The sequence below is a fragment of the Netta rufina genome (genome assembly GCF_964035555.1).
Source record: "Netta rufina genome assembly, chromosome: 6".
In the NCBI taxonomy this organism is placed as follows: domain Eukaryota; kingdom Metazoa; phylum Chordata; class Aves; order Anseriformes; family Anatidae; genus Netta; species Netta rufina.
The window spans coordinates 20272005-20297438 of NC_140129.1; the positions used below are offsets into that span (position 1 = coordinate 20272005).

Genomic DNA, 25434 nt, shown 5'->3' on the forward strand with positions numbered 1-25434 from the left:
GGCCCGCCTATCCTGCTCCTCGCACCCACTGCCCCACCTGGCCGGGGTGAGCAGGGCACGGCTGAGGGGAAAAATAGTCAGGGAAAAAAATTCTGGCTTCCTACACAGGAGTGCCCAATCTGTGCTGTTTGGTCTCGTTACAGATTGAGGCAGAAATCCTGTTACATCATCAGGAGCATGATTGAGTGTGAGTGTAGAGTGAGGTAAGTTTTTAGTTCTGTAAGGGTACTATTAAACACACGGTCCTGGCAGTAAAAACAGAAATGTTTTATTAGAAACAAGCTTCTAAGCACATAATACAAGTAATAATACATTATATAAAGGCAGACATAAATGTAAAAAGCAATACGGTAGTGACAAGCAATAAAGAATAAACTACGCTGCATTTGAAGATTTCAACATAAGTTAAGAGTTTTTAAGAAATAAAATACTAAAATGCATTTAAAAATTAGGGCTTTTAGTAGAGGAACAACATGCCAAGAACCACTTTGGACATGAACTAACCTAACTTACTGATGTCAGCTACTGGTGCAGTCACTCATAAATTTGTGGAAGTATTGCAACTGCATTTTTCATGTATCTTTCTAGTTAAAGGTAACAGAGGAGAGCTTACAGATAAAAGGGCAAAATCTAACAAGCACGTGGTTGGGAGAGGTGAATAGCTCAGCTACCTCCTTGTCTTGTAACCTGGAGAGTGCGTAGGGTACAAGCTGATGCATTTACTGCGTTTATCTAGTAACCTCTGAGTAGTAACGTGAATGTCACTTAGAGACAGATACTTTGTGCTTGAAATACTAAAATTGGGTTTGTGGGAATACTTTTCCTTAAAGAAAGTGAAGAATCTGTAGAATTCATGCCAACTATTGGGTTTCTGTAATGAAGAAGAGAAATTATGTGATTTTTAATGACCAAAGATTGCTTCCCGAAGCCATATTGATAAATTAAAATGGAATATAGTTGGTGATTGTATAACGGTAGTATTTAGAAGGCAGGACAATTAGTATCACAAGTGCTATACTGATGTTACTGAATCTTGGTAAAAAGGAAATAAGTACTTTTGATAGTGATGAAAATTTGGTATTTCGTTATACCACATCATACAACATGCATAGCTAGATGTTTTTCTAGTTAGTGAGTATATGACTTCACAATCTTAACATTCTTTGAATTAGTGGGCTTAATTTTACATGCCATACTTGATACTCCATAACTAAACCTGAACAATAATTTATTGATTTATAGCAAGTAGCAAATTAATAACTTGCTAGCTATTAATGTAGAGACAGATATAAATTCTTACCCCCAGAAGAAAATACACAAGCATCTCTACATTCCTCTTCACTCTCAAAACGATTTGCATTTCCATGACAGCCACCATACCAAAACTGAGCACAAGCATTGGCTTGTTTATCATAATACCATTTTATGATATAAACACGGCATGGCCCTTGATCCAGCCTTAACTTGCATCGGAGGTCCAGAATGCTTTCTAAAAAAAGAAAGAGAAAGGAACAAACACAGCTGAGTGTGTAAAAATCAATTGCACCGCCTAATTTTCCTAATTTTTAACTTTTGAACTTTTTTTTCTTTTTTTTTTTTCCCCTGCTAATATTATGTAACCATTTAAGATTCACTTCTAATGATGTTAGCGCATCTTAATAGGTCATTAACTAAACTGCCTCTTTTCTGACATGGTTCTAATAACTTAAGAAATGATAGTGTTACGACTCCACATACAAAATGAGCAAACAGTATTTATCTGATTATTTTGACATCTAAATTTTAAAATCTAATAATCAGCAACAAATCTTGTGAGCAAAACAAAAGTGCCGTCCAAAGACTTGCATCAAGTATTTTCAGACCACAAGTGTGACCATCAACTTTCTGCAGTACATTGCTTTGGTTTTGACAGTAATTCTTTTTGTGGTGTGGGAGCAGAGGCATTAAAATAGTGGCAACCTACAGATACACATTAGAGAATTGTGACTTGCCAGTCTCACTCACTATAATACCATGAGAAAAACATTCTCCCTTCAAGTTTAATATTGTGATATCAGTGTTCTGTATGTGTCATTTGCATCCAGTATCTGGAAACTTAAATAAAATAAAATATTAGAATATAAAGCCTCCGGGTTAGTCGTGCCCATGTTCCCAGGAAGCATACAGTCTATTATGATGTTGTTTAATCATAATACATTCTTACTGGAACTCAAACATCTGAACCCCCAAAGTGATGAACAGAATACATTAAGATATTTCATCCGAAAAGAATGAACCCTTTGAGCGGTTAGCTAATTACTGTATTTTCCTTCAAATGGCTTCAAATTCTTTCCTTATTTCTCTTCTGAAAGAGAAATCTGTCCAATTCTGAAATCATTGTGCTACATCTTCTCTCTCTTTAATGAAGCCTCCTATCTCTACAGACTGACCATTTCTGGTCGAAGAATTCATGCTTACTGGCCCACCTCAGCTAGTGCTATGTCTCTCTTTGGTGCTGGTGCCATTTATCAGCTCAGTCTGCTTTTGCTATACAATGAGCAGTGAGGTTTGGCACTTGGGAAGATGAGAACTGGCCAACAGGCTGGTGAAGAATTACAGCTACATCTGCAATAAAATCCTGAAATGGCTTCTTTTCCACAGCACGGGCTCATGAAATCTTCAGAGTGGATAGGCCCAACAGAGAGACTCTGATTTAAAGCCTTATAAAGTTAGTATCGTGATAAGAGAGAATAAAATGAAAAATTAGTTAGGATCTATAACCTGGCCTTGGTGTGAGCCCTGCAGTTGAATGAGTCGGCACTTCATCTGATGGTGGCAATGATGATATGGCTGCAAGTAAAAAGAAACAACATGAGGCTTTTTTTTTTTTTCATCAGCCAAAAGTAACTAGAAGTTGGAGATATTAACATTGATAATACCTCTAGTGTCCACTGTTAGCAAAGATGATTGTTCCTCTTCCTCTAATTCCTCTTCATAAGCTTCATGAACTACCACAGGAGGTACTTTGGTCTGAAATAAGCATTTGATTTTCTTTCCTTTAGAGATATTGTGCAGTGTCTCAAAATGAACAGGCCCTGCATTGTTTAGGTTTTTTAATGTTTTTCCTTCCCATTTGCCCAGACTGCAATGTTAAGAATCAGGATTTTAACCTCAGTGGATTGGTTTACCAGGACAGCTGTCAATCCTAAACATGTTTTTTGTTTCTGTTTCCAGTTAATTTTTTTCAGAATTTTATTAGAAACTTTAGCATGCAGGTTTCAGTTGAGTTTAATGACTATTTTTAAAGTTAATTATTACTGCAATTTCACTTTAATAAGGTTATTTTTCCCACTGGGACACAAATATAGCTGTATTAAACACAGCAATAATAATATTTGTAACAGGTTCAGGAATAAATTGTGGCCATTAGATAACTGTCTGCCTGCAATATCTGAACATGTATTCAGAACAGCCAGCTCCAAGTAGAGCAAATGAAAGGACCTACTACAGTACCTGTCTTGGAGAAAAGTAAGGGAAAAGTTGTATATTGCATCAGGCAACAGAGTAAGAAATACATCAAAAACTTTTGCTCATTAAACTTGCTGAATTTTCATACCGGGACTAATGGTTGAGGAAGATCACCAAGTCCCAGAGGACTTTCTGCAGTGGCTACTCCAGGTGTCTGTGCTGAAAGTGATTGCCCATTAACATTGTTGTTCTGAAGCATGTAATACAAAGAACTTGAAGATACTAAATGTAAAGATGGTCCACTTAGGCTTGCACCATTTCCATTATGATTGTATATTAAGGTACCATGTTCATCTTCACAGAACTGGTTGACTAATTTGGACTCCAGAGCTGTTTAAAAGAAGTAGAAAACCCCATCATACACAGAAATTAATTGGATTTTTGAATTTGGATTATTTATACATGTAAATAATGCGCATACAATCTAGTACTCCTTTGGATTATTTATATGCATCTAAAAGGATTACTCCAGGCTCTCTAAACTGTATTTTATTATCACAAAATTGCCAGTTTTTAAGTCCTCTACATGATCCAAAATATGGTGAACTCACTAGGGCTGTTCATTTAAGCTTAGTACCAACTACTAGTTGGTAGTGGGAAAGTAACTGCTTACTTTACTCACATGAATAACCCAATGAGAATGGGGTATTGAAGTGAAAGTAAATAATTGGAATTTACCCCAGCATTAGATACTGGTTTCCACTCCAGCAGATCTCGTGCATGAGCACTTACTCAGCTTAGAAAGCTAGTTTAAATGACTGCTTTCCTAGCCTGTAGGCAACATCCCCTGTTGGCATGATATGTCATTGACTTCACCATGACGACTTAAAAGAAGGAAATTTTTATCTCCAAGATCCTGTTATTTTGCACCTTGGAACTAATCCTGATCAGCATCAAAACATGATTTCCACAAAGATAACATATTTTTTTTCCTCTGTTCTGAGAAGCATTGGATATAATGCAGAATAAAGCTTCAGTGAACGCACCTGGCAGGGTATTAAAGTCATCGATGAGATACATATGTTCTCTGTCTGGATCGGAAGCAATCAGATTCAATTCATGCACAAACTCAGCCTGTGTTGGATCTGAAGTATTTACAATTCCTATCGCATACATTTCGATGTTTGCTGCGTGAGCCTCTCGAACAACAATGTCTAGTTTCACTGCTTCTCTCTTGTCTGCTTGCCCATCTGTTAGCACAATAGCTACTTTTCGCACTCCTGTTCGAGCACCTAAAAATCCTTCCTGGGTTGCTTTACGGATAGCAGTTCCTGTGTAAGTGCCTTCTCCCATGTATTGCATTTTTCTAATTGCTTGTTTGACATCCTGTTGAGTTGTGTACTTGTTGAGATCAAATTCTAGCCGAACTTCTAAACTGTATAGTACAAGGCCAATTCTGGTAGCGTTTCTGCCTACAGTTACTCTTTCTACTAAAGCAGTTACAAAGTCTTTGATAATCTCAAAATTTTCTGGTCCGACACTCTCAGAGCTGTCAATCACAAATACAAGCTCCATAGGAATTTCCTTACACTTAATACCACAACCTGCAAAGGAAAAATAATAGTAAAAAATAACAGATCACAATGACTTGGTATCCTTTTGGAAAGGAGAAGAATGCAAGTTTTACAAAGAAAAACAGAATCTGAAATAAAAAACTTACCACATATCTCTTTAATTAATTTAATTATATCTTCTCTCTGGATATGAAAAAAAATACATATAAAAATATCGTACCATTTGCCTCTTTCAAATAATGCATAGCATTGATGCTACCAAAGATTTTGTTTTTGTTGAGTATCTGTGTCCACAAAGAACCTTAGTGTTTAACTTTCAAATCCGATCCTCCCAAAACTGGAATAAGTTCCACATTTTACAATGAGATATTTTGTATGGCATATAAGAATCATAAACGTGACAAAACAGAAACACCTCTATGTAAAACAATTAACTGCTATTATTGTAAAGAATGTTTGATGATGTGGTTCTCATTAAAACTTGAAGTCAAAACCCATTCAAATTTCAGAATCTAAATCAATTGGATATTCCTTTGCTCTTAAAAACAATAGGGAGTGGAGAAGTAGATGCAGCTTCAGGAAACATGCTGCTTTTAGTGAGCTGGCATGTGAGAGTGCCAAGTCAGAATGGAATTGGGATTTGTGAACACTAGTGTACCTGGCCCACTGTATTACCCAGCTTTCAGCACTAAAACCAGCTGTTTCCTTCAGAGCTGTCTGTTCAGAGAAGTGATAGGCTCAGTGACATGCAAACAAAATTTTCTTTATTACTAGAGCAATCATTTATTATATGTTTTGAAGTGGTAGGACTCATTTGGCACTGAGTCAGTCTTTCAAATACAGCCTTTTGCCACTGCAAATAGCTCCCGCCACAAACCTCACTGACATGCTGAATTTGGGCCTTGTGCAGTTGATGTTTAGCAGGAGTATAATTAAGGCCCAACGCATGATAGACCATGACAGGTTTGAAGATCTTTGCTCTTTAGACTCTTGATTACTGTTTTAAAAAGCTTCCTTGCAGCAGGTACACACCTGGCTCATCTAACACTAACTGCAAAAGAACATAAAGAAGAGAGAGAAGTAAAATCATCAGGAATTTTAAATTCCATATCAGCATGAGGCAGATAAAAAAAAAAATCAGAAGCCTTTGAGGGGTTTCTTTCTATATTATTATTGAGCTACACCTAGTCAGAAAACCCTTCCTATAATAATTTATGTAGGTTGCATTTTAATTGATCGTACCTTGTGTTTTGTTTATAATCTTGCTCTGATGGAATTTAAAGAAACGAATTTGCTTACTGTGAGGCCTTGGTCTCCTTTTGGTCCAGTTTTGCCCTGTAACAGTGATCATTAATTAAGCTACTACAATTAGTTAGTAAGACTGCAATTCAGAATATTACTTCATCAGTACCATTATTGAAATAATATGTAGTCAATAAGAACTTCTGCTAGAAAAAAGTGTTCTTGTACTAGCTTGTACCTACCATATCTGCACCACTGGAAAGGTGGTGAGGTCTTTATGCATAGTGGATGACCTCAAGTCTCTCACTGAGTCACTGAATTTTGGGTTATGTATACTTAACAGTATGCAAATGCCAGAATAGAAGGGTACCATGTTTTGTTTTCCAGCTTTTGGGGGCCATTCCATCAGCAGAAGTTACCATTTTGCCTTCTTTCATCAGTACATCAGCTTCAATCTACAGTTGCTTGGTTGCCATAGAATAGAACCACATAGTTTTCTTCTTAAAACACACCTGTTGGCTTTCACTGCCTGAAGAAGGAACCCGTGTTTTGTGATTGAGGTACTCAGAATAGAAATGTCTTGTTTGTGCTTTTATATGTTTTCATATTTTCAGTTTCTTGGTATTTTAGATTATGAGTAGTTAAACAGCAAGAAAAATGCATAACCCAGCTTTAGTTTTGAGCAGTTAAGAAAACAGACACGATAAAACTGAATTACTCACAGGTTCTCCAGCTAAACCAGGGTCACCCACATTGCCCTTGTCTCCTTTTTTCCCCTTTTCACCTGTAGCTCCTCGATCTCCCTTTGAAGCCATGTAGGTAACCAGATAGAAAGTGTAAGTCATTTTTTTATTACATTTTTCACAGTTTTTGAATTTTGTGAAGAAGTTGTACTATTGGGTAAGCGTTTTCATGGGGATAATAGCTGAAGCAGTTTGAAAAATGAACCATCCCAAACAAGTCTATGTAGACAGAAGGGTCTCATAGGATACTGAATGATGAACATGAGTATGTGTCTGAGAAAACTAAGATAACCATAGGGAAATTGAGAAGAAAGGTGGGGGATGTATTTGGAATGAGTAATGGAAATATTCTGAGAAACCTTTTGGCCCAGAAAAGGTGTTTAGGTTAGCAAACAAAGGAATTAGTGCCTTCGGGTTTGATTTTTGCTAGGCTATGGGAGTTTGTATATTTTTTATAAACTGATGTGATCACATCCAAAAACTGATTTCAACACACATTTATCTTAGCACTAATGTAGTCCCCAAATATTGCATAACTCTGTGGGCAAATGAAAGTCAACAATATTAAAACCAATATGTGTATTTCTTTTAGCTGCATTAGCAGATAAGCCTCACATGATATTAACATATGCAACATGGAAATTAGTATAAAATATTAAAAGGGTCACGTGAATGGCTGGTGTTTTCCCTTTTCACAGAATTCACATGCCTTTAGTGAGAGCTGACTGTACTGAGCATTTTCAGTATGTTGGTTTGGGGCTCAGACATTATCTGTGATTTAGGTACCATACCTTCTGTCCCAAAAGCCCTTCTCCAGGAGGGCCTCGTGGTCCTGGCATTCCATGAATTCCTTGTTCCCCCTAATGATAATCCAGGTAAATGATATTAACACTACATAGTCACTCATCATGCATTATTTTTAAATGTTCAAAGAGGAAGTGTTTCAACTGCATTTTAACAAGTGTGTTCAGCAGTGTGTCTACCCTACTATATAATGTGTATAACATACAATATTTGAAAACTGCATGATCATTATCTGTTCTAATTGTCCTGTTCTCTCTTTCTGTCCCACTTTATACCTTCTTGTTTCCCTTTTCTTTCTTTTTGCCTTTTGAATCCGTCTCATCTGATACATGTTTCACATAAAAGTGCAAAGTACAGGGGAAATGAAACATTACACACAGATTCAGGATGGAGAATGTTTCTCTACCACAGGTGGTAATTCATATAACTACTTCAAGCTGTCTCTGTGGGTATGAAAGACCTGGGAAGAGGATAAATAATATTTTTCATTCTGGTTCATTTTGTGAGTCTATCTTTCCCTCTTAAAAGATGTCCCTGCTTTCTCTTCCCACGGTCCACACACCTTTGGGCTTGTTTGCAACAGTAGAGACAGAACATACTTTGTAGGTGCTTAAATTATCTTTCTCACTGTCCAACCTCAGGTTCTGTTGCCATATAAGCAATAGTAATGTGCACTCTGTTGATTCCTTAATACTGTGATAGTCAGACTGAAAACTCAGCACAGGTTAAATACTGAAGACACTGTATAAGGGAGTCATCTTACCTTAATTCCTTGAATGCCTTCACCAGGAGGTCCCAATGAGCCAGGTGGCCCTGGGCGTCCTATGGCTCCCTAGAGAGAAACCCTGCATGTGTTAAGTACAATATTCATAATAAAGTCACACAATAATTTGTTGTACCACCATGTAATTTCCTGTCAGTCCTCTGCCACATTAATATCTTTTTATAAGTAGTGAGGATAAAATTGCTCTGGCTGATAAATATATTTTTTTTATCTTTTATCAGATTATTTAAATCCAGTTGATACTTCAAAGGAGTCACTCAGGACCTTATGGTCAGAGAACATGAATCACCTTGCTGTTTGAGATTAGCGTTGCACTGAAGGATGGTTTGTATTGGTGGGACACTGAGGACTGAATTATGATTTAAGAGAGGATTATTATTTCCTAAATGATGTGGTATCTTTCATCACCACTAAGCTTACAGCGTCAGACCTGCAAACATACACACTAATGTGGCATTACAAATACTCTCTTGTTGCTAATTTATAAGCTCATTTTTTAAAGAACTCTAGAGAAAATGTTCCATTTCCATATGTTTTCCATAGGAAGTAATCAGAATGCATGCAGTATAATATTAATTTTGTACCTGTATTGCAAATCCAGTGGCCTTGCATGAAATTCTCAGTTTTCTCATTTGTAAGGATCCTGTATTCATGCCTAGCTCAGGTGGGATTGGTGCTTTACCACCACTTAGCCATAAACCTAGCCTGCAGGCCAATGTGTACAGTCCAGGACCAGCAAGACACATTGTACAGGTGATACATCCTGATGTTGTGAAATCCTTCCTTTTGTCCCAGTTCATTTCTCTTATATTCACATTCACATCCTGAAACAGCTTTTTGTATTAATAGACTTCTGAAGTCAAGCTGTAAGAGCAAGAATTTTCCATTTTGTGAGGTTTCATAAGGAAAATGGCTTCTTATTATTTCCTGGGATTTTTTCAGGATGTATATTATAATTATACATTACATTAGATTATTATTGATTTACTTCATAAAGTAAACTAAAAAAAAAAAAGAATTCTGGAAGAGCTCAGCAGTTTGCCTGCAGCTTTAAGACGAAGAAAGGCAAGACACTGCTAAGTGCTTACTAGTCCATTAATCCTAGGTCTGGAAAAATGCTAGATCTGAAGAAATTTTTGCTACTAAATTGGAGGTACTCTTTGTAGGAGCTGCATGTTTTCTTCATGCAAGCTTATCATTTATTTATCCTCTGCAATAGGGAAGAGGCCATGGTTTATGTCAGGTTAACGGAAACATTTGTGATTTTCTACAAATTAAAGACTGTATTCCTTAGTTATCTGTTGGATTATTTATTTCTAGTGAAGTGTGAAGACAGAAAACATAAAGATGTGTATGCATGATCACATTCTATACTTTTTTTTTTTTTTTCCAATAGATTATGGGAGATGTAATTGTTTAAATGGCTTACTTTTGGTCCTGGCAGGCCTTCTCCTGGGGGTCCTGGGAGACCAATTGGTCCTCTACTACCGGGATCACCCTGAAAATTGATACTTTAAAAAATTAGTGAATATCAAAGTTTGATTTCTAGAATTCTCAGCATCTCTTGTGCTTAAACAGGACAAAGAGAGGAGATTTGCTGAACAGCACAGTGTAAGTCTAAACAGAGCTAAACCATGAATACTGCAGACAAGATGAGAAAGATAATGGGTTTTAACAATGGTCTAAACATACCCAAGACATGTACAGTCAGGCAAGTTACAGATAAATTACAATTCCCATATCATAAAATGAACTACAGTTCCTCCAAGCCAACAAAAATCTTTTTGCTTTCTTGCTTGTCAGAGTTGGATCATACTTGATGTGCACATTGGCACTGCTCTAACATACTTTTCCTGTGAGTGCCTCCAGACAGCTAGCAGTTTGAGGAGAATGGAAAAAAGACATTTCTCCTTTTAAGAGAAAGGAGGTATGTTTAAATAGCTGCACTCAATCTGTCAATTGCCTGTATAATTCAAGTAATCCTACAGTCAGCACCAAGTTGAGTTCTGAACTGAAGCGTGAAGATCTGCAATGGAAGCTACCTTTTATATACTGACAAGTAAGTTAAAGCTGTATGAAAAAGATATTCCGACTGTGACCTATGGGTAGGAAGTATATCTGCATGCAGTGTATGTATGCATTTACTTTTCTAGAAGTTAAGGTCTGTACCTTAGGTCCTGGTAGTCCAATTCCATCAGGGCCTTGTTCACCAGGAATCCCAGGAAGGCCTGGCAAGCCCTGAAATTGTACGCACAGACAGAATATGAATTTAACTTAATATGAATTTAACTTAAGGCTATGTTGACTGCATTTTTATTAATATAGCTAGTATCTTGAATACATTGTCTCTTAGTGGGGTCACTGATGTCTGTAACTGCTTAAATTCCACTCTGGTAAGCCAGAAGTTGTGTCAGTGTGCATCTGCATATCACCAATATGCTAAAGAAGCTGATTATCCCAATAAGTTGATTTTACCTATCTGCTCACAATACATAGCTAGCATATCACCAAACTCCCTGACTGTAGGCAGTAATCCTCCTTCAGTGCTCCATACACATGCAAGCAAGGGAGAGGAACAGAAGGCCTTTTCTCTTTGTATCCTCTTTGCAGGCATTAGTCGTATGTACCAGTACAGGCTTCTGTAAAGGCCTGTAAAGCTGATCAACCCATTCTTTGCCACATCCTCAGCAGCCTGTTGAATAGAACTGAGGACTGTTCGGTCTTCTGACTCTGGACACAGTTGCTTTTTCAGTGGATCTGGAAGATAGTGCTGCCCAGAGCACACACCCATGTATATGGACACAGCCGTTCAGCTGGGCTATGATCTCCTGTTTGGGAGTTAAAATTCTAGATGACTGTGCAGAAGACAGTATCTTACATTAAGATATTGAGGGAATTGATTGAGACGTTGGTGATACTTTAAAAAAAATCCCTGCTTGGAAAGTGTTGCATTGCGTAATCAAGAGAAGTGTGGGACTTGCACGGTCTTGGACTACTTCAGATTTCTTTTTCCTTCCATGCTGAAATGCATTTCCACAGTTGAGGAACATAAAAGACAAGCAAATCTTTCTTGGCATGTCAGCTGTGGAAGTTAATCACTTTGGTGTACCTATTTGTTCCCAATTCACCTTAAAAAAATTGTCTGTAAACTTACAGGTGGACCAGGATAACCGTCTCCTTTTGGCCCAAAGGGCCCAGGGGGTCCTGGAAGGCCTCGGTCACCCTGATGAAGGCAGGAAAAACAGATGAGATGACTGCCAGTGCAATTGCTAGCAGGAAATGCTCCATGAAAGTGAAACTTCTTTGGCAGGCAGTAAGTTGATTTTATCTATCTGCTCACATATTTTACTATGTAAATGGTTATTGGAGGTTATTAATCCTGGGCTAAAAGTGGGATATTTAATAGCTCTGAGGATATAATGGTCCTTCCAATTTTAAGTCACTAATTGGATCTCATTTGAGAGCTCAGTCTGCTGTTATTATGACACCATGTAAGAGGGAATGGCTTCAGTTGCATTCCCCATATTTTTATTTATTTTTATCATGATTATTATTGCTCCAGTTTTGGGGGCACAAGCCCATCTTGACAGACAGCCATAAGTCTAGCATGGGAACTGAATTACTGAGTAGCTGTTTTAGATAATGCTAACTGAAGATAGATAAACTACTATACATGTAGAGCACTGTGAAAGTTCTGTATTGCTTCTGCACGTGCTTTTTGTTCTTTGTGGTGAGAAAAAGGACTCAGGGCTGGGGACACCAGCAATTCGTGTGGTCAGTTTGAAAATGTTTTCTGTCACAAGGTTCCTGCCTGATTTTGTTGTTCCAGAATTGTATTTTCCTATACTGCTGTGGAACCTCATTAAAGCAATTGAGTATAACAGGATCTTGTTAGCAGAGATGCATTATTGAGCTCCTTTCATGGATCCAGATAGCTGGAGTATCTCAGATACACAGATTTACCAGAAAAATTAAGAGGATTAAACCCTGCCAGCAGCACTGGATGGTGCAGTGAATTGCTCTGAATTACAGCTGAATGGATGATCTGGATGAATGTCTGTGTTTGTCCCTCCAGCTACACAAAATACGGGTATGCGTAACAGTGCCAAGAAAAGGCATAAATTATTTTAAAAAATTAAGCTATAGAAAGTTTTACCTTGTAAAGTTTTACCTTACTACACAGCTTAGTGCAGACATTTATCTAAGAGAGAAGCAACAGCAAACGCACTAATATTGATAGCAAAAAGTGAAGAATGTAGTCACAGAAACATGCTGAGCATGATCTAAATAAAAGAGCTTTGACAGCTTAAGATGAGTCAGAGAACAAGGGACAGGGGCTGTACTCGAGTATTGTCAAATTCACTAGGTCAAAGCCTGAAGAAAAGTTGAATCTAGCTAACACTGAGACAAGATGAGAGAAGTGCTAGAGAGAAGTCCTTAGAGGTTAGCTGCTCTTTCATGTTCTTCTTTCACTGCCTAAGGAATCTCTTCTCACATGGCCAGTTTGGCCCATGTTCTGAGATCTTGTTGGAGTCTACAGATTACTCTGTCATACCTAGGAATGAAGCCATGTACCTAAGAAGGACCCTGGCTGAGAATAATTAACTGTTTGGCATGTATGCTGCTGTAAGCACATAAATGAGGTGTCCTCTCCGTATTCACTCATTATAAATTAAAAACAGTCAAATTTTCCCTGGTCCTCTGCCATGTGGAAGCTTATGGTTCATGGAGTCTGGAAGACTGGCTGTCCATGGTGATTAATTTATCAATTTAGGAGCTACCTTTGCCCCAGGAAGCCCAAAACCTGGTTCTCCAATTGGTCCAGCAAGACCAGGTAACCCAATGTCACCCTGCAATGATGAAAACATGTACCCTAGTTAGTTATTTCATTAAACATCAATCATAGACTGTTTTTTATTATATGCCACACAAACAGATACATATCAAATTTAATATTTTTATATATTATTTATATTTATATAAATATAATATATAAATAAATATAATAAACGAATAAATAAAATATTATTATATTTATATATACATATATATATACACACATATATTTGTTTCACGGGCATTTAAGATAAACACCAAGAACAGACGAAAGAAAAATATTTTGATACCAAAGATATCAAAGACAAAGAAATAAACTGAACACAGGTAGACTACACCTCAAGCTGGCAAATAATACCAGGTCATGATGGTAACTAGAATGCACACAATATGTAATTGTCGATAGGAAATAAGACATTTTAGGTAACCTTCTAAGGCTGAAATTATTTACACAATAAGCATGTCTACTTCATTGTTTTCATACTGTATTTGAAAGCACTAGGAGTTGGAGTGCAGATGTTACCTTTGGTCCAGGCACAGCTCTTCCAGGAGGGCCTGGCATTCCAAGACGTCCTGGCATTCCAGGCTCTCCCTGCAGTGAAGGAAGGAGAGTGAAAACAATGGATTTTTCTGCAAGTACCATGAGCATATCTCAGAGAAAACATCTGTGTGCCAGTTTATCATATTCCAATAAAATTCTATTAGAAGTCTCAATATTTTGTTGATACTGTATGTTAAATGAAATCTAGCCATTGCAGAACTGATAAACAGTATAGTTCTGGTTTCTCAATGGAAATGAGATTCCTCTCAGTCACTGAATAAATGTATATTATTAGAATTCCTTTTCTTAGGGTATTCTAGACTTGGTTCAGCACTCAGGGCTTCCTGCCGAGCTGTGTAGGTGTACAAGAAAACATTTATTTTTTCTGTCAGAATAGATTTTTTTAAATTGTCCTTTTAATGTACTTTATTACCTCTTTTTATTTTTCTTCTTATGTGGAAATACTATTGTGTGAATTAATAATAAAAGACTTCAGAAGAAACTGGAGGAGGAACTTCTCACCTTCAGTGAGTAGTGAGAATTCAAATTCCACATCCCTAAAAGAGTATCAGCCATGAATGAGTCTGATCAGTGTAAGGGAAAATAAAATCCTGTTACATGTGTATATGCTAGACACCATATTGTCTTCCCAAATATTTCAGCATAAAATGCCAGTATTAGTGCCCCATAACTTTTTTCCAAGTCACTGGGGAAACAGCAGGTGAAAGTAAAGTTTTTTAAAAATGCTTCTAGATGTTTATAGTGTTCATAGTGTGTCTTGCTAAGGGAAACCTTAGCTGAACTTTGTGTTTTTTTGGTAGTTCTTAAGAAGCAAGTTGTTCCTGCGATCTACAACAAAGCACAGTTCTGTGGGGCTGTTTTACACACATAACATGATAATGAACATACTTTAGCTCCTGCAGGCCCAGGCACTCCTGTTGGTCCTGTTAATCCACGTATTCCTCTCTGACCTTGATCTCCCTACAGAAATGGAGAAGACATGTCACATGTAGCAAAATATTAAGAACATGTAATTGGTGTAATGTCTTGGACAATGACTCCAGCAACTTCCAGTGTCTTTATTTTATAGGATAAAGATTACAGGATAAAGATAGTGACATGAGAAACCATAATTACTTTTCCATCAGCGAATTAGTATAGAGGACCAGTACAAGAGTGTTTTATTTGTTTGTTTGTTTCTTTCTTTTTTTTTTTTTTGAAGAAGAAGATGTCCTGGATGGTCTATTATCAGCTTCATTATTTAAAAAGTTGGTTTACGCTGAGGCTGGAACAAATTCTGCAGCTAACCACTTCTAGAAACACTTGTTAACCTATTTTTTGAGATGTATATTTTCATTACTTGTGTTAGACTAAAAAAAAAGAAGATTTTGACAAAGCTATTCCTGGAGCCTTACAATTCTGAATGGCACCTGTAGTAAGACATTCTCACCTTCTCCCCCTGTATTCCAACTCCTGGAGCACCTTCAGGGCCTCTAAGACCAGGTAATCCTGGTTCACCCTGGAATGAAAAAATTAAAGCACTGTTTCAGAGAACTAAATACACATGGTGCGGAATTAACTTTATATTCATTTGAATAAGCTCATTAAAGTCAAAGACTTTTAAAAGTCAATGGCAAAATTCCCACTGATGTCAGTGGGCCCAGGATTTTCTTCCCATATTCAGAAGCTACCACTGTAAAACTCCAGGTGGAATTCATGAAGTAGCATGTTTTCTAAGTAATGATTGAACACTCTGAGTACAGATTTTTTAAATATATGGGTATCTCATTCTGGGAAAATACGATGATCATAAGGCTACAAAGGGTTGCCTGTAGCCTTTGTAGTGACCTTCCTTTTGAATTGAAGGGAATTTAGGGGATTAAAAAAGCCGACAACTGTAAACAAGATAATAGATGACCACCACCACCACCCCTGAAAAAAGAAGAAAAGGTTTCCTTAAAATCATATGTTTGAAAGAGAATTTTTTCACCAAAAATGTGTTACATTTCCACTTGTCCATGAACACCACTTCTCTTTTCTCTTCTAGGTTTGGATATCAGCACAGGGTAAACAGTAGGAATGTTTGAAGGGAAGCAAGAGGGCTGCAGAGAGATGAACCAACCTTTTGTCCAGGCGCTCCATCTTCTCCTGGAAGGCCAGGCAGACCTGCAAGTCCTGAAAGGCCTGGCTCACCCTAACATCAATAAAAAGTAAGTCTTTCTGTTAAATACGGACTTGGTACTATTCTTTTGCTGAATCAAGGAAATTTATTTTAAAAAGGCTACTAAACTGTATGTGTATTTACAGCAAACACTTATGCATATGAACCAAAAATCTTGTATTTTTCAAAATAATGACAACTGCCATTTATTACTAATAAGGGAAGAAATATGTCTGATTGTTCTAACTGTGCATTTTATCTAGACAAATAACGTTATTAGCTGTTAATGCTCCAGTTAATTCTTAAAAAATAATAATACCATAATTTCATTAAGTGGTAGCTTTAAAAGTAATAGGAAGACTCGACTGTGATTTGATGATGAGCATTTTGATGGTGCATATCAATGTTAATCTATTAATGGCATTGGCCTATTTATATAAGGTTCAAAATCCTGACCTAGTTGTAGATGAAATGGGGTCATTTGGGATCAAATGGATTCACTCAGCGTTACCATAATTTGAGAAATGTAATCAAGTAATGAAGCAGTTTATTTCCTTTTCCAACCCCCATCCCAAATTCCTATGCAACAAACAAGAAAGCAAACTCAGGAGACACCTTTGCCTTTCTACTGCCATGGAAGTGCATTTTCATCTACTCTCCTATTTTATGTTAATCTGGCTGTTGGTAACATAGGGACTTGTTAATATCTCAGTCACTAAAGCACTGAGATAATCTGGTTACAACTTCCTCTGTGTTCCAACCAAATGCTTCTTTTGTCTAGTAGCACAGCTTGCTTACTGTACAAATGTGTGAGGGTGTAGCTGTGGCTCTGTTTACACCATATCATTTTGTGTGAAGAGGGAAGGAACAGTACAATAACCGCAGTTCTGTGCTTTTTTCACCAGCTCAGATTGTAGTTTAGTTTATGCTGGGGACTGCCATTTCTGACAGGTGTTTAATATTTTGGATCGTTGTCTGGGCAAACCTGTAGGTGAGGTGTGTGCTACACTGATCTGAACATGGGTAGGTACATCAAAAGTTTCAGTCACAATAAATATTCCTACTTTTGTACAGAACTGGTATATATTAAATGTTTCATTTTCTGGAGGTTACTGAAAGTCTGTGTTGAAAATTAAAAAGACTAAAAGCCTAAGGTTTATCTCTAAACCTGTTTTAAAGTGCCTACAGAAAGAACACTCAAAACCCACAATTTTTCAAATTCAAATAAATAAATAGAACAATTCCTCTATTAACAATGTACCTTAGAACCAGGTTCTCCAACACCTCTTTCTCCTGGCACTCCAGTTTCTCCTGGCAAGCCTTGTTCACCCTTAAATAGAAATTATTATCAAGTGCTTTGTCACGAAGAAATAGAAAAGCAAATGTTTGGTTGGTTATATTTAAGGAAAAATTAAATAAAGATGCTACCTTTAGTATAATGTCTTTCACCCTATCAATCCTAAAAATCCTTAAAACCTATCAATCTTAAATCACAAAGATTGATAATCTCCAGGTCCCTAAGTACATTTTGGGCTGTCACCGGAAAGTTGTTGGTAGAAATGATTAATGCGGTAAATCTGTAATTTCATGCCCCTGTGAATGTTTCCCACCAAAATTTCAACGGCAAAGCTAACCTCCATAAACAGCTTGCCCTTCTCTTTCTTTGTACCAGTAGCAAAGCATGTCCTGTAATCACATCAAATGTAAGAGGTGATCTCTCATGCTCCAAAATACTTCACCTGGTGTGGACCTTTGACCCACTTACACCTCTAGTTCCTTTAGACCATTCTTTAATAGCCTTCAGGCATTCAGAACTTCATCTGACACCTCTTTTCAGAAAATCACTTTAAATCTGCATTCCAAACACTTGAAGGTTGACTTCTTTTATTAACAGTTCTGGATTGTGCTAACCAGTCAAGGCTAAATTATTGTGACAGTTTTCCTTCAGCAGTGGTAATCTTCATCATACCTTGGACCATTCTTAACTGCTAGATACAGTAAATTCACAAAGTCAAATGAGGCAACAGGGAGCAGAATTAACATGGAAGGCAGCCGATCTGTAAGGTATATATGTATGTTTCTGGAATAAGAAACTGCACTGAGAATAAAAGATGCTCTTGAAATGGAAAATAATTTCCTGCAATAAGTCATTTTTTAGATTGGTGTTCAGCACTTTAAGAAGCATAAGGATAGAGACAGACCACTTCTTAATCAGAAAACAACAGTAAAAACAGCACAGGAACTTGTACTTCAGAAAATTCTCTAACCTTTGGTCCAGGTAGTCCCTGTCCTGGTAGCCCTCTGGAGCCAGGTGGTCCTTTTGGGCCCTCCACTCCCTGAAAAGATTATATAATTAATTGTTAAAAATAAAGTATATTCTGTTACTAGACATTTAACTGTGGGGTGAGGGGAAAGTGAAAACCACACCTTCTCTCCTTGAATTCCAATTCCAGGTAATCCTATTGGCCCAGGTAAACCAGGAGGACCAAATTCACCCTGGCAAATGAAGTGCAGTTAAACAGCTGTATAAAAATACAGAAACAATCCTGCATATCTCTTGTGCTAGTACATGTTGACTTAACCACTTCATAAGTCAAGGAAGCTGGGGATCTGACCCTGCGTCTTTCATATATGCATCTGTTCCCTGCTGGTTCCATTATTGCAAACAAGTGCTAGTCTGTTTTTCCAGTTCTAAACCTTGATTTTTGCACAGAATCAGGTGATTTTTGTAAAATTTCCTATCTTAATATAAAGAGATGTTCAAATAGGTTCATAGAATTTCTTGGGCATAAATGTCTACAAAATACCTTACTGTGTGGGGTCTTTTGTGGGTGTCTTGCCTCATTACACCTTTTATAGTGAACAACCCTCTACTACGTAGATTTATTATCACTTTGCTAATCCCCTGGTGTATTTACTGCTCACCTTTTCACCTTTTATACTGATGCCTGGAAGTCCACGAGGGCCTTTTGGTCCATCAAAACCACGGTCTCCCTACAAGAAAAAAATAATACAGCGTTAATTATATAAACACACAGCTGTTCTCTCTGAAGTAACTAGAGACACTGTTTGCTCTGTCATCATGAAAACCAAAATGAGAAGAACCAGAAAGCAGCACCTGGTTCTGCTTTCCAGGATACCAAAGAGGTCTTCACAAATGGGCTTGCTCTGCAATTTGAAATTGCTGATGAAAATGCTGAACAAACTTCTTTTTATCTTTCTGCCCACTTCGATTGTATTGGGTCCTGTCCAGCTTCCCATCAATTCAATGACAGAACAATAACTGATTTAAATGTTGGTAGGGCTGAGTTCTGAGAGTAACTGAAGGCTGAATTCTGCTTATTTGTCTCATGGGTTAAAGTGTTGTAATGAGAATCTGGCTCTCACTAAGAGTTTTGCCAGAATAAAGACCAGGCCAAACTGTCCTGTTTGTAGAAGTGTATTTGTAAATGTCATTGCCCTAAATGTTTATTTACAATCCAGTGGTCTTGGGGAAAATGCATATTGTGCTTTCTTGTATTTCAATTAGTAAAACAAGCAAAGACTGGTAGCTAGCTTATGCAAATTGTAACAGAATCACCCAGGGCAATGAAGTTATATGCCCTCAACAGGCTTTTCCTCTCCCTACTAACCAGTTCCATCACTTTACCTTTGACTGAAAACTATCATGTGGTTTTCTCTTAAAAAGAACATTCCTTACTCCTGAAAGTTTAGAGCACTTGCTTGCATTTTGCATTTTACTGAATCGTGAGCTTCTAGCAAAACTGTTCTGCTGAAAGAAAGCAACTGTACAATTTGTCTTAGATTAACAAATCACCTGCTAAAAAGGCATTTAAAACTGTACAGCTGACATACTTGGCAGCCATAACTAGGATTAGAGATACCTGTAGACTTTGTTTATACATGTGTGGCTTCGGGTCAGATTTAGTAGTAAAAAGTTGGGCTTTTTTTTTAAGAATCAAGTGGTACAATAATGCAGACAGAACTCCCCTTTGATTCTGCCTACCTCAATTGCTCAACAGTTTCAACTAGTTAATTGAATTAATTATGCATTATTCCATATTTGTGCATTGCTCCTGTGCAGAACTTATTAGTTGTCATGTTTCTTCCCACATGTATTGGTATTTCAGCATCAATGCAGTGATTGCTAAATATACTTTCTTCAAATTCTTTTTTATTTTCATGGATAAGATCTGCTAAACAAATACAAGCCATCAAAAGTGAGACTAGATAATTAATCATAAAATATATACTAGGTATTTGAAGAGATAACATTGCTAGCAGCAGTCAAATTTAAATCCACCTGACTGCAGTATTGTGCTAAGCAAAAATTATAAAACTGATTTTTAGTAAAGGGACAATTGGGGCCTGCATCTGTGAAATACTTTTGTTATTGTTTTCTCAAGCAAAATTGCCTTGGTGGATTAATAAAAATGGGTGGACCTATTGCACAGATGTGTGGGAGAGAGGAACTCATTGGTTTCCAGGTTTGAGGCTGTATCTGATAACATTGCTAAAACTATGCTAATAGGGAAGAATTCACCACCTATACTTAGAGTGTCAAGAAGCCCTCTAGGAGGCTTTTGTGCGGTCTAGTGAGTCTTACTAGTTCAGGATCATTTTTTATATAATAACTATTCATCCAGTGCAACTCCCAGGGAGACAGTTAAGAATTATGTTCCATTTGAAACAGTAATAATCAGGTAAAAGTCACACAGAAGGCCACAGAGAGTATTTGTCTCAGGACAGACACTGGGAATTAGGAGACTCTCAGGGAATCTCAGCATCTACAGTATTGTTTCACTAAAGCCATTTCGCTCCTGTGCAAGCTGTGCCACTTGTTGCTGTAACCAAAGGTCAAAGTGACAGCCCATGCTGAGTTGGTTTTCAGCATACAGCAACAGGAGCTATTGGGAGAGGTTTAGTGAGTCCATCCTTGTAAGCAAAGCTACTGCTTGTCATTACTTCCCACTGTATCTGCAAAACAGTAACAGCAGTTTCCTTTTCCCACAAACTGAATCCAGCCTTTTGCTAAAATGCGTAAGCTGAGGTTTTATAAACCTTAGAAACCTGTCTTTCATGAGAGAAAAGATACGCATATATAAGGATTTAGAAATAAACAACAATAAAAAGACTTTTTTTTTTTTTTTTTTTTTGTCTAAGGAATCACTTTTGTAATAGTTTATGTAAAGCCAGATGCTAGGGGCTGTTTTAAAATTACAGCTGGAATTCTTTCCAGGCTTAGATCCTGCAAATTAAGTGTCAGGGTGTCAGGACAATTAAATATCAACTTTACAGGCCAAAAAGCCGACCTCTGCCTAGAAGTTGTATTTAAACCAACTAAATTCTCTGACAGTATAGTAGATTAATTGATACCAAATTTTATTATTAAATTACAAGCTAATTTCTGAGATTCCCTTGTCTGCTATGGACTTGTTTTGGCATGCACTCATTCAATGGCACTGCTCTGCTCTTAGAACCCTTTGATTGCTGTACCTTTGCTCCTGGAAGCCCTTCTCCTGGTGAACCTCGTTCTCCTTGAATACCTTGTGGTCCTTGAGGCCCCTGTTAATGTAAGTTTAAAATGGTCCAGAATTATTCAAATCAAAACCAGCATGATCAGTGTCATTATAGGTTATAAGCATGTCTTTGGATGTTGACGTGTAGCTATAACCTGTTAAAAATAATACAGTAATATGATATTCACAGTGAATCAGTGACAAACATTCTGGCCTGCAGCAATAACAAGGCAGCCAGTATTACTTTTCTGGTTGCTTACAAATCACAGATTATGTAGCTGAAATTGATTTTCCTTACACTTCTGACATCTTCACTCCCTAAACTTTAGTTTGGTTCACAGATAGTTACTAATCATTATTAATATTTCACTGTAATTATGAGAGAGAAGGAAAACCAGAGTAAAGACCATGCACAATGGTACTGAAGAAAATTTAGCTATACAAGGTTATGATGGCAATTGATGAAGAGAATAATAGCACATTTCTTCTTTTTGAAAGCAGATCTGATAGGAGCATGAAGGGCAAGTAAAACGACAAAAAACTTTCATTAAATGCAGGTCCAAAACCTCTCCATTTTGAGCCTGTTTCACAATGTTTTCCTGCATCTGCTCTTTTTTTTCTTTTTTTTTTTTTTCCTCTATTTTTTGAGATTGCACATACATCAGAGAATGGCAGTGGATTAAGCTCTGCTTAATCTAAGTGTGATTTAAAATGGTTCTGTATGTGGCTTTAGAACTAAGTCTATTTCCTAGGTAAAGCTAACTGCACTGCATTCAGCCATAAAAAGGAAAGTTTTTTTGTGGCAAATAAATTTAAAACAAAACAAAACAAAACACGCACAAACTTTTAAAAAATCAGTTTCTCATGTCATATCAATACATATATCATGGCTAACAAAGATGTACATCCCCTGTTCATCCACAAAGCAGCTCTTTCTCTAAGCTGTTATTGAAAAGACCAAGGAAGCACCACTGCACAAGTCTGACTGACTGTCACCACTGGTCTTATTAGTACTACTCTGTTGTTGTGAGCTCTTTAACAAGAACTTGCTTCTAAGTGTATTTTCAAGCAGGCTTGAGTTCGGTTAGTTCAGTGATGAAACCATCTTTCTGTTTGTTTTGGAAGCACCTCTTTTGAAATAATTGTTACAAATCTTTCCCTTGTCAATGGGCAAAAGCTACTTCTGAAAAAAAATGGACAACATTACCCATTGTGGTTGTACCAGAGCTCTTTCATCTAGGTGACAAGAATCATAGAGTCAAGGTTGGAAAAGAACTTCAAGATATCTGGTCCAACCATCACCCTACTACCAATGTCACCCACTAAACCATGTCCCTAAGCAATTGAGTCTGCTGTATTGTAAGTAGCTCAGCAAAAGGTGCTGTCTGACACTTTGAAAAAAGGGACTATAAAACTGGCATACTGATTTTCTGAATTATCACATAGAGATTGACTTTTTTTTTTTTTTTAATTGGAAGGAGGAAGGGAAAAGCCTTCAGGTCCAAAACTGCTATAAATTCTGGAAGTCAATTTTTTTTTTAATTTCTTCCTCTGTTATCTTTAGTAAATGCAATAATGGGCAGATTATGTTATCTGGTACCATTTGTACAACATGAATGTCTTGATGTAGGCTGTTTCATGACAGTTTCTAACGCGTCAGTGGTTGAAATGAATCCTCAAAGCTTATACTAATGTTCTAATGATATTGAAAAGCATTCAACTTCAAAGTCATCATATTTAGATTTGAATCTATTGGGAACAGATTTATGTAAATATTTATTTGGCTTTGCACAAGATGTCAATTTTTCATAGCTAGTATGAGACTAAGATAGTTAGAAAAGTTAAGGAATTGGACACATTTTCAGTTTATTAAGGGAACTGAAAGTCAGACAATGTAGTATGTATGATGGTGAGAACTAGTGGACAAAAAAAAGAGCATCATTTAACATACACATATCTCTTTTAATAGGGAAGCACTATCTTCTAGTAGGGTGAAGTCCCACTTCCCCCTCACCAAGTAAAAAACAGACATACCAGAAGTCCTGGCTCACCAACTCCAGGTGGGCCAACAGGGCCTGGTCTTCCTGTCAAACCAATGTCACCCTTCAAACAAAGATGTATTTTTAAATTACTTTATTTAGATATTTATATGTGTAGCATATAACAACTCATCAGACACTCTGACTGAAATATTTAATGTAGGAGAGAATACAGGAATGGCAGAGAAAACCTGACTGTCACCTCAAAACCTCAAACTAATGCAACATGCAGGAAGCAACAGACATTGAACTGGTGCATTTTCACAGCCATTAGGGGACAGCCTCATTTCTGCATTTAGGAGAAAATAATGTTGAATCTAAAGGATTAATTATTCTCATCATATTCGTCGTACATTATGTAAGTTACAGTACTTTTCCAAGAAGTCCATATTTCTATCTTAGTGTTTCTTTTTTCCTTATGCTCACCCTCACCGAGAAGCCTGTTTTTCACAGAATAATTTTTGTTTAAGGCTACATATGCATTTTTATTCAGCTATACACTCCTTAGTTTGGCTTATATAAACCATAAAACTATTGTAAAAAAATACTTTAAAGTACATACTTCAAATGTACTTTTTTTTTTTTTTTCCCAAACGGTTTTGATCAACATACAAAATACATCTCCAGTACCACAAAAAAATAACCGTCTGGGGGCTTGAAGTCTCATATACCTTGAAGTGTATTATCTCAGCTGTCTCAGTCTTTATTCTTGTCCTACAATACGCATAATACAGAAGATGACAAGTGCTTGTACCTTTGGGCCTGGCAGTCCTATTCCAGTCTCTCCAGGTAAGCCTGGTGGCCCCGGGAGACCTCTTTCACCCTTTTAAAAGAATGGAAAAAGAAACAATTCTGCACATAAATTGGTGTCTGATTAAATCAGTTTAACTCAGTTTGTTGTAAAAGAACAGATTTTGAAGTTTATTTTTTGTATATCCTGAATTTCAGACCATTGGAATTGTCTTACACATTACTTCATCTCTCTTTCAGTGCTTCAAAATTCCCTTTATTAAGAGCATAGATTTTCCTGTACAAAGTGATACCAGGCAAAAATGGAAGAATGATTTGCTTCATGTGAGATACGAGTTTTTCCCACCCAACTGCTGTATGACTCACTGTTGGCCAGTAGGCACTCTAAATATGGTGCAAAAGGAAATACCAAAATCGATATCAAAAGAGATAATGTCCTTTCTAAAGTAGAGAGAAAGCAAAGTAGCATATAAAACTGGTATATTTTGCATTACTGTGATATTTGTATATCACATTACCTTAATGTGATATTTGATTTCAAAATAAGTAATAGCATTCATTTTCGAGTTTTTCCTGAAACACTCCTTTTTAGTAGCTGGAGAACCCCTTAGCCTTGGCTGAAGTATTCAGTTTAAGGTTTGTCTGAGAAGCAAAGTGCAACTGTTACCTCTCTTAATGAAGTTAAAACAGTCCCTGTAATTGTGTGTAATATTCAGGGATATTTGTATCATACTAGTTTAACAGAAGACAAAGATACCAGATTATTACAGAACCACAGAATGAAGTCATTGCTATTGGTATACCCAGAATTTACAAAGGGGAAAGTAAGAAGTACCCCCAGCAAATCTTAACGATTTAATAGATGTAAATCCTATGTTTGTGAAACAAATGAAAAAAACAAAAACAAAAAAACATATTTACAGAGGGGACTGGATCTTGCAGTGAAACATTGTGTGACTTCTGGGGCCCACCTTCAGAGGGCCTGCTGCAAGAC

The 25434-nt window shown here is 37.0% G+C and overlaps 1 protein-coding gene across 1 annotated transcript in view; it reads right to left on the minus strand.

The window, feature by feature from the left end:
* Positions 1-801: 801 nt before the first annotated feature.
* LOC311211018 (uncharacterized protein) overlaps positions 802-25434 on the minus strand; it is a gene marked incomplete at its 5' end in the record, with an annotated part of 32836 nt that continues 8203 nt past the window's right edge. Inside the window, 26 exons of the mRNA XM_084289481.1 lie at positions 802-871; positions 1301-1489; positions 2761-2829; positions 2919-3009; positions 3596-3837; positions 4494-5051; positions 5168-5204; positions 6321-6356; positions 6986-7066; positions 7798-7866; positions 8574-8642; positions 10024-10092; positions 10764-10832; positions 11749-11817; positions 13376-13444; positions 13954-14022; positions 14881-14952; positions 15422-15490; positions 16094-16165; positions 17394-17462; positions 18400-18468; positions 18560-18628; positions 19058-19126; positions 21629-21697; positions 23686-23754; positions 24445-24513. Coding sequence (XP_084145607.1) covers positions 861-871; positions 1301-1489; positions 2761-2829; positions 2919-3009; positions 3596-3837; positions 4494-5051; positions 5168-5204; positions 6321-6356; positions 6986-7066; positions 7798-7866; positions 8574-8642; positions 10024-10092; positions 10764-10832; positions 11749-11817; positions 13376-13444; positions 13954-14022; positions 14881-14952; positions 15422-15490; positions 16094-16165; positions 17394-17462; positions 18400-18468; positions 18560-18628; positions 19058-19126; positions 21629-21697; positions 23686-23754; positions 24445-24513 — 2493 coding nt within the window. The 3' untranslated portion in view covers positions 802-860. The remainder of the gene's footprint in view (positions 872-1300; positions 1490-2760; positions 2830-2918; positions 3010-3595; positions 3838-4493; positions 5052-5167; positions 5205-6320; positions 6357-6985; positions 7067-7797; positions 7867-8573; positions 8643-10023; positions 10093-10763; positions 10833-11748; positions 11818-13375; positions 13445-13953; positions 14023-14880; positions 14953-15421; positions 15491-16093; positions 16166-17393; positions 17463-18399; positions 18469-18559; positions 18629-19057; positions 19127-21628; positions 21698-23685; positions 23755-24444; positions 24514-25434) is intronic.